The sequence below is a fragment of the Ostrea edulis genome, chromosome 1, assembly GCF_947568905.1.
Source record: "Ostrea edulis chromosome 1, xbOstEdul1.1, whole genome shotgun sequence".
Classification (NCBI taxonomy): Eukaryota; Metazoa; Mollusca; class Bivalvia; order Ostreida; family Ostreidae; genus Ostrea; species Ostrea edulis.
In genome coordinates this window covers 64899883-64910115 of record NC_079164.1, presented here as the reverse complement: position 1 = coordinate 64910115, position 10233 = coordinate 64899883, and the positions used below count along the sequence as shown (strand labels likewise).

The 10233-nt window shown below is 32.8% G+C and overlaps 1 protein-coding gene across 1 annotated transcript; it reads right to left on the bottom strand.

The window, feature by feature from the left end:
- Positions 1-9776, bottom strand: LOC130052240 (uncharacterized). The gene is made up of 3 exons (XM_056156662.1): positions 9529-9776; positions 9362-9439; positions 1-446 (listed from the first exon to the last, which is right to left on the bottom strand). Exons 1-3 carry the CDS (start codon positions 9728-9730, stop codon positions 22-24), a joined length of 705 nt encoding a protein of 234 aa, XP_056012637.1. The 5' UTR covers positions 9731-9776; the 3' UTR covers positions 1-21.
- Positions 9777-10233: the final 457 nt, after the last annotated feature.

Here is a 10233-nt window from a genome sequence, read left to right as displayed (position 1 = left end):
TTTGTATGTAAACTTTATTTGTTAAATACTCCATAGTGAAAAACATGCATCTTGCCATGTGTTGCTTACGAGTGCACCAACAGGACTTGCGCTTGGATGAGTACGGATACTCAAGTTGTCGTTTTGATACAATGACAGTACGGCTATTCCTGATGTACTTTGAGATGCACCATTTCCAGTACTGGATGGATCAGTCCGACCCCTTTGTTCCCCGTTCACAAGTAGCTCAAAGGGTATATTTCCAACAACAGGTGTGACCCATGTTATTACGTAAAACCCAGTTCTGGGAATTCTGTATGTTCCACTAGATCTTGAATATCCAGTATTTGTGTCTGTGATTACTCTGTCAAAAATGAGGGTTTGACTTCTCCCTAGATAATTGACGTCATTTGAGAAACAGGCATGGAAAGCAACTGTAGTCGAAGACGTTCTCTTTCGAATTTTATCTAAAATGATAGTCGGTTTCAATACAAAAAAAGTAATAAACACCAAAACAGAATACAATCAGCAGTGAATATTGATAATATAATATGTAATTATAACTTTCCTAACGGGAATAATACCTTCGTGAAGTAGATTGTTACTGAGTTCATACTGCCATATTTTTATAAGTTGTGCATTAATTTGACAAAGGGTGAGAGCCATGTCATACCAACCTACATGTAATAGCCGTCGCTGCACAATAATTTGCAATCACTGCAAATTTGAATAATGTAGATTTTAAAATTTCATGTAAGAGATGCAACCGATGAAGCAAATCGGTCTCCTCTACCTATATGATGGCTACTTTGTGCCATGTCGTCTTTTCGATATTTAAGAGCGAAAAAAAACCAACAGAACGAATTGATGACAGAAATACTAGTTGCGTTGTTACGTCTTACAATAAGACATACGACAGAACAACAAGAGAATCGTTAGGCGAAAACCCCAACGTATTCAACTTACAAAGCATCAAATCAACCTCTAAAATTTTAATTATTCTCAATTATTTCCAAGGGAACACAAGAATTGTAATATGACATCTTCTATTTCATCAAAGTATAGAATGCACTTCTAGGAGGAAAATTTAAAAAAAACCTTCAATTATGCATCAAAGTAATTCCGTTGTTTTTAAGAGGCCGTCCACGGAGATATCAGGCAGTAGCTATAATACGGCTGGCACATGCAATTCCCCAAAATTTTATTCATACCCAATAAAAGTTAAGGTCATACGCCAATTTTATCGTATGTAAAGTGAATTTCACAAAAAACATTGTTAGATGCCAAAACTTGGCCTATTTCATAAATTGGAGGACACTATATAATCTATAGAAAATGATCATTTTGTAAAGTTAAATAATACCCAATACAATAAAATTTGTCCAGAACGTATAAACAATATTTGAAGGAAATTCCTTAATAATCAAGATGAAACAATAAAATTGCTGGGAAACAATGCTGTTGTTGAGCATTTACTGACAGAAGTAGCCAAAAAACCAGTAATTTGAGTTACCTCCCTTGGCGTAAAAAATGTAAAATGATCCAAAACTTGCGTAAATTGTAATTTTCGAAGAAAAAAGTATTTATTTAGAACATTTTTGACTTATCTAGATTTTTTTTATCAAGTGTAAACGTGGAATTATTTTTTTTTTAATTTGATAGTGAAAAATAAATATTCAGCCCGGACCTTATCAAAGTTTCGTGGGTAAACAGATATGGCTGACAAGTGATAGAAACGTGAAGTTTTTCTAGGAATGGTCCTTATTTTAGGGACTTGTCAACCCTTAATAATTGTTCAAAAGACATAAGTGGATATTCAAGATATTTTAAAGTTGGAACTGCGTGTAATATTCAACCGAAATTGACCCCTTGCTGTACAGATCGGGGTACTTCGAATTCGACGTAAAAGTTTAACTGTTTAAACTATCGTGCACGGTGCAGATGCTTACTAGTATGCCGAGGTCATTGCGATTCTTTGGGGATTTAATGGAGGCAACCACCACCAAATGTTGTTATCTACTACACAAAGGAAAGTGTAAAGCAGACAGAGCAGTAAACTTCAATGTTTGAAGGGAAATATTTTTCCTATTTCAAGTTGTTGTTAGTGGTTGTTCCCGTTGGAAGTGGTAAGTATAAATGTCGAATGTTCTCTGTTATTTTTCTTTGAAAACTGTCTTTGATTGCTAGACAATTTTGATGCAAGTTCTCATGATGTATCAATGCAAACAATTCATTTGATGAAATGATTCTTTTTAAAATAATACTGATAAAATGATAAATACCCACAGTAAAAAAAAACCAACAACATTAAATCAATCTGGGAGGGGGGGGGTGTGTGTGTTAATGTAGGGATTTTTGAAATCTGTACAAAACAATGTTCATCTACAAATCATTGAATTAAGAAACAATAGAATCACACAAAAACAAGATGAAAGTGGTGAAAAGTTCAGTAAGTGTTTATAAAAATGTTTATTGTCCTGCAAGCTATGTACATATCAGCATGCATGCATAAAAAAATAATATATATTAAAATTATTTCAGATTAGTTTTGACTGATTTTTTTTTACTATCTACTTTTCACATGTCTTTGTTTTTTGGATTCCTAGATTTAATAACTATTAAAGGATGAATGAATCAGTGTGAGAGGGTAGTATATGTACATGTATGTATGTGACAAAAACCGAATAATAAATATAAAAAAAAATAATGATTTATTCATGTAATTATGCAACTACAAGAACCATTATGTGTGTGGGGGTGTGGGGTGTTAAAGGTTGATGTACATATCATTGATATACTTTTGTTTCTTTCTCTAAATTTAAGCTGAATGGATTATAAAATTCAGGTGTTTTAACATGACACAAAATCTGATGATTGATTTGCATGCACACAGATACTAAAGTGTATTAGTGTGACATACATGTATATACCAATTACCAAAGCTTGATAATGAATACAACGCCCATTTCATTACAGATTTGGAAAATAATTATAGTCAAATCACCCCTACTGCAAGCCAATTATCAGACTGTATCAGTGAGTATATTTATTTATTTCAATCAAAAGATTTTAAATTCAGAACATGGTACATCTGACTTTGTCATAATTCATAAATTATGTAAGTTTAGAACTATTACAGATAAGAGCTTTAAAATTCCACATTTGACATGTATATTTCTTGAGACAAATCCTGACCAAAGGCATCCAAAGTTATGATGTCACAATCCGTTTGTTTTAACTCACTTGACAGACATACATGTTGAATATAAAAACTTTAACTTTGACAATAATATAAGAATGGTTAGAGATGGGGGTTGGATATTTCAGAAATATGTGTTCCTTATGTCATATGATAGTAACATTTTTACCTTACGTCCTTGACCCTTCATATTGAAGTTTTATGTGATGTCACCATGCTACACACAACACATACATGCATTTTTAATTCGTGACTGTTATCAAAGATTTTAACCCACTCGACAAGTTTTAAACTCTTTTCAGACAATTCTTGTTTAGATAATTTCAAATATGTATATATATATATATATATATATATATATATATATATATATATATATATATATATATAAGTCAGAGGTGATGTTTTGAAATCAGAATGTGGTTTAATTTTTTAATCAATGAATATATAGTTTTATTTTCTTTTAGCTCACCTGAGCTGAAGCCTCAAGAGAGCTTTTCTCATAAAAAATTGTCTGGATTCTGTTGTCATCATTGTGGTAATAATTTTTCCCATTTTCATCTTCTCCAGAACCAGTGGCCCAATTTAAATCAAACTTTGCACAAACCAAAAGCTCCATTGGGTGAATGAGATTCATTTTTGTTTAAATGAAAGGTCATGCCCCCTTTGATGGGAGATAATCAAGAAAAGACAAAAATAGGATGGGTCGTGTAATGTATGAAAATATGCAAGCATTCCCAGGTTGTGTAGATTGGAGTTAGTTCAATTCATGACCTGGGTGTAGGATGAGACTATAATAGGGGGTCAAAGTTTTATAAGGGATAATATAAGGAAACATCTTTAACAATCCTCTTATCAAAAAGAGTATGTCAATGATTAGTCATATTCATATGCAAGGATCTTCAGGTAGTGTAAATTTTATTTTGTTCAATTCAGGGGCTAAAGAATTAGGGTATGGAGGAGATCAAAGTATGATATGGGAATATACAGGAAATTAAAACAAATTCTTTTAAAGGTTAACAGGGCCACACTAAATCCTTTCAAAATGCAAATGTTCCTAATTTGTGTTGATTTCTATGCGCCCATGACTAAAGTCGGGGGTGGGGGTGGGGGGAGGGTGGCAATGTCTGTCTGGAACTTGCTCATGTTAGTAATAGGGCTCTCATATTTCATATTTTTAATCCTTATAATAAGACATTTCTTTTGGTATCAATTCTTTTTTACCTTTGTGTTTGACCTACTTTTAACAAAATATGACCTACAGTAGGCAATTCTCCTGAACTATATATAAGGTAGTCTAGCCTTTTATGTTTAGTATTTAGATATCTTATGGCAAGAACTTTCATTTGATACCATGCTGTTTGATATTGTGACCTTGGTTTTGAAGTTTAACCCAGATTTTATTATATTGATATTTTACATAATTATATACAAAATGTGTATATTCTTTATTACCAGACTTTTGATTTAGTACCTGACCTAAGTCTTTAAAATAGCATGATTTTCAAAAACTTTAAACTGGTATATAGTTTCTCAACCACTTTGGATTGGGCTTTGATGTAGATTTCACATATTATAGATTACTAATGAAAAGAGCTTTACTTTTGAACTTCTGACTTTGACCTTGTTGACCTACTTTTGAAAAACATTCATTATTACCAGATCTGTTATATCTTGAGGGATAAGGTATTGGGTTACTTTGTTTCACATGGAATGCCTAATGACCAGAATTTATTTTATATCATGACCTTTGACCTTGTGACTATATCAAACATATGATCTTGACTTTCTTAGTGCATTGCTTACAGTGCTATTTAAACATGTTCATCATTTTATTTCCATTAATTTACACAACTGTTGTTATTTAGATCTCAGCTGAGTCCAAGATAGGAAGAGGCTTTGGAGAGAACACAGAATTACTACAGACAAAAGACTTGTGAAGTTATAAGGGGAATTGCAGAACTCATAGCTCCACTTCAATCTAGATATGTTGACAGTTATTTCACAGAAACACTTTGTAGCTGACAAAGATAATCAAATGATGACCACTACTTTAACTCTATGGTTGCAGCATATTTCAATTTTTTGAAGTGACAAATTTTATTCCTGTTTGTGAACCAATATTCAAAAGAAACACTGCTATGGCATTAGACATAAATTAGAAGAGAGTGGTGGGGTGGCAAAATAAGATTCCATACTGTGAAATGTATCAATTGTTAATATATATGTATCAATATAAATTCAGTGCCTATTTTCATAATTTCTAGGGGGAAAGTTTGTTTGTAACAAATGTCAGAAATATGCACTAGCTCTTTCTTTGCAAACCATGCTACTAAGTACCAGGCATTAAGACATGATTTGTTTATTGTCATTTGTTAAACAGAGACAGATCCAGTGATTTGAAGGGGGGGGGGGGTAGTTACATGTAACCTTTTATACATCAGTTGAAGATACTTTATGAACATTTTCCATCACTGGGTAAAATTCAACAAACATGTTGTGTATCTGGAAGTGGTCAATATATATTTCAACATCAGAGTAAACATGCATTAAAGGGACTGACTCACGATTTTACCCAAAATTTTGTTTTTCACTTTTAATGATCAAAATTTACTGTCTAATGTGTTTGAAAGATTTTACATGAAAATTAAGGTTATACATCATCACAGAAGCTCATTTTAGAGAGTTTATTATTTGTTTCGTAAACAAAGATTGCGGTATGCTATTGTTTACGAAATTTTCAAAAGAAATGGATATCGATCTAAGTATTATTATATCTTTCACATTTCAAGCATTTTTGGGGTGAAATGTGTCATCTAAAAGTTAAAATTTGTTACTATGCAAAATTAAGATGCATTATATTGCAAAATCAATATTTCACTTGTTTGTTTACATAAAAAGACTCGAGTCTTTGTTTACATAACACATATTTAAGGCTAAAATATTGCTTTTATTCTTGCATTCAGAAGGTCAAAATCTTGGCTGTCAACATTAAATGAGCTATATTTCTAATGTTTAACATCAAAAATGAAAAATATTTTTATCAAAAATCGTGAACCAGTCCCTTTAAAGCAAGTCTGTCAATCTGATGTAGGCAGAAAATGGAATCTGGCATGTTATTTCATGAATGCAAAAGGAAATGCTTTACAAGAGAGTAAAAAAATTTCTGGTTAATGCTAAATAACTATCTAGATGTCCCAGAGAAAGGGAAAGGGTGTGTTCTACCCCCCCCCCCCCCCAACCGCCTCGGGATCTGCCAATGTCAATTTTGTAATGTGAGTGAATGAATTAAGATTCTTCATGATAGGCAATTGATTAAAATTTGATTTACTGATAATTTTAACTTCATATATGTGTGTTAATTAATTGACTATTATCTCAAATCCTGTGTCAGAAATGACCTCTAAAAATCAACATTGTAAAATTTTATATAATGATTTACATAGGCATTTTTTTGCCTTTATTATGTAGAATGTATACAAAGACATGAAATTTATTTCTGAATGTTCATAGGTTCTAGTGATTTTTCATGAATTTTAATCATTTAATCATTGATTGGTTATATGTACTTCATATTTATTTCTATTTATGTAGTTCAACAATCTTCATTTAAGTAGTTGACCTTTTCGCACTTATGAAAATTTAGAGATTTCAGTTCAACTTTTCACCATCAAACCTTGCTTTTCCCACTGAATTTATTTTTGTAACTTGAAATACACCTCTTCAAGTTTCTGGTTATACATAATTTATTTCTTTTGAGACATTGTATTGGGTTTTATGAGATCTTAAATTTTGATCATTATTTTGTAAAATATATTGGTGTGAAATATGTGCAATTTTAACAATTAATAAATTCATTCATTGGATGAATATACACACAAAACCCCTCTTAGTTATTGCATATAGTGTATATCTAACATATAAAATATTGCTTTCCTCTATTTCTTAGTTATATGACATTTTAGAGCTGTTCAAACATAGCACTTTTTTCCAATATTTCGTGACCTTTTTGCACCGAAAGTTATCTCAAAGTTGTTTTTCCATGTCGAACCCATACTAAACATGATAGAAACTTTTTATTTGGCAAATTTCATATTGGGGTCAGTAGGAACCTGTGCACAAAGTTTCATGAAAATCTGAGAGATAGCATGTGCCGACCTCTGCCTGATATCATAATGGACACCCTCTTAAACTTTAATATTAATTTATTTTCACTAATTTACGCAATTGAAATTGCTTCAATAAATTTGTGATATATTCATTTATATGCGAATCGGGCTTGTTACAGGTATGTTGTATGACATTATCTTCAACTTCAACCCCTCTAATAAGCGATGAATCCTCTAAAATAAAATGACTAGCGTGCATTGATCACAAGATATGAACATTTTAATTGAAAAAGCAGCTGTTTATGATGTCAAAAACCTAATCTCCAATTTGTCGTGAGGGATGGCCGTGCAAAGTGTTGAAAAGTTCTACAATCTGAAGTACATCCGTACTTGATTTGGAAAAAGTCGTGGGATTTCAAATTCACTAAAAGTTTCTATAGAATCCACATTTGATTTACGCCACTTCTCGCAAATGTTGTGGTAAGATACCTTTGAAGTTTCTCCTTCACAGCAGTTATAATTTCGTGAGGAGCAAAGATATGGACTTGGTAGAACATTTACTGGATCCAGCAATGTATCTTTGTAAGGGGGGTTGTGAAGTTTAGGAATTCAGTATACAGTTGTAGGTACGGTACATGTAACATATTCATCCATCTCATTGACTGGATATAAATGAATATAAGGGACACTTGCACTTAGGACGGGACCAGTTTCATACCGTGTTCAAGTTGATACAATAACACAATAGAGAACGTAGGTTGATCAGATTGTAAACTCGCAAATTCTGATAATTCTACAAAATGTCAAAATTCCTTCCGTGTCGAGCATTTCTGATAGTTTTTATACAGACGGGGACAAACAAGACCATTGATTTCTAAATCTCCACAACTCTTGAAGATCGATGGTGAACAGTCTGTGACAACTACTCCAGTGAATCATGCTGTATTTGTTACGTCCAGGGAAAACACAAACCAAACCGCATTGGTAGTTAGAATATGTGTGTGAAAACGTTTCCAAAGCCTAATTTGTCTTAACATAGTCTTACATATACCTGTAAGTGCAAGTTGTACTGTGTTTTAGAGACATGAGCTTCTCTATCGTCAACTTCCCATATTTATGTAGCAATATTCCATTATCACCTGCATATGGTGTTTATATCTCTCAACTGATTCGATACACAAGATCTTGTTCTACGTATGGTCATTCTTTTTTTAAAATCGAGGCAGACTACTGACAAACAAGTTGATGGTGCAGGGGTTTCAACAATCTCTTAGTAGCAACTCGAAAATTATATGGTCGTTATAACGATCTAGTTAGCCAATACAATATACCATTGGGTCAATACTGTTTGACGTGTTTCATACCGATTGTTAGACTGTTCTTGGCACACTGATTTTGACTATGGATAACTCCATTTATCTGATCAAGATAGAGGGCTCACCACGGGTGTGACTGGTCGACAGTGGATGCATACTTCTCCTTGGTACCTGATCCCACCTCTGGTGTGTCTAGGGGTCCATGTTTGCCCAACTTTCTATTTTGTATTTCTTATAGGAGTTATGAGATTGATCACTGTTCGTTATCTTCACCTTTCATAAACACCATAAGCAGTTGATAATGGAAAATTGCTATGTAAATCTGGGAAGTTGACGATGGATCCCGTTTGTCATAAAGTTTGAGTTTTTTAGATATGATATTGGGGAGACATATAATTATATATGAAATTAAAATACTGCGATGTGCAAATGGGAGTTGCAGACATGCAAAACATTTTTTCAATTAGCAGTTTCCATTAGTTTATGGTTATCAACTCTCATTGGAAGGGAATAAGCATTCGGATAATGTATATTATATTGCAATGAAAATTTTCATGTAAAGTCTCAATTTTCCTAAGAACATGAATAAAACTTTAAGCGGAGGATATACAGAAACTGGATTTGTTCGTGCGTTAGAGCAGTTTAGTGAGTGAAATCATAGACAAGTGAAAACTAGCAAAGTCACCATATGCTACTAAATAGTATAACCCTCTTATCATACATGTACAGTGTATATGCGTCCGAGGTGAAACACTTGCCTTTGTTCCTTGTTTGCACATAATAATTTTGCTCAGCTATAGAAATCTCGTGAAGGATCTTCTGTAGTGCAGCGAGTTCTGAAATAAAGTATAATGATAATAGGATCTCATATAGTACATTACTTTAATTAACATTATTTTAAAGGCGATAAGAAATTGCAGTTTACCTTTATTTTTTTGCTGGTTTTCTTTTTCTAACCTGGCTATCTGTTTTCGAAAAATAAACATTTGTTTGTTGATTTCTTCTGTTTTCTGGTGGAAAGCTGTTTTAAGCAAGATAATTTCTTGTCGTAAATCATCATATTCAGCATGTGATGGGGTAACGAGATGTCCTACCAAAGGAATGGTCATCAGCAATACGATCCGCATGATGTTTAGTCTTTGAATCAAGTGTCTTATCACCTAGCACTGCACTGACATATACAAAAACCGATTAGCATTAAGGACAATATATTCCTGTGAAGGAATATCCTCAAGGATATTGGATACCACAGTTAGATACATTTTGAACATAACACTAAACGATTTAAATTTGCGGCATTTGACATGATTAGGAAAGACCACCATTCTCCACCGGTCCTAATCTATTTTACATGTATTGATATTATGCAAAGTGCATATTCAAATTAACTATTACAAGAAGAAAGTTTAGCAAAATATAAATCTAATGAGTGAGGACAGGACCTTGGTCTCTTATTCGGATTTTCGTATTATGAATAAGTGTATTTTCAAAATCCAATTCATGTATAAAGTGTAGGGAGAAACTCTAAATTTAGACAAAATTGAATTCCTCGATCCACCCATTTATTATGTACGACCATCAGATCCGCATTCACAATCTCCTAAATTACATTGGTTCCATCTTGTCTGAA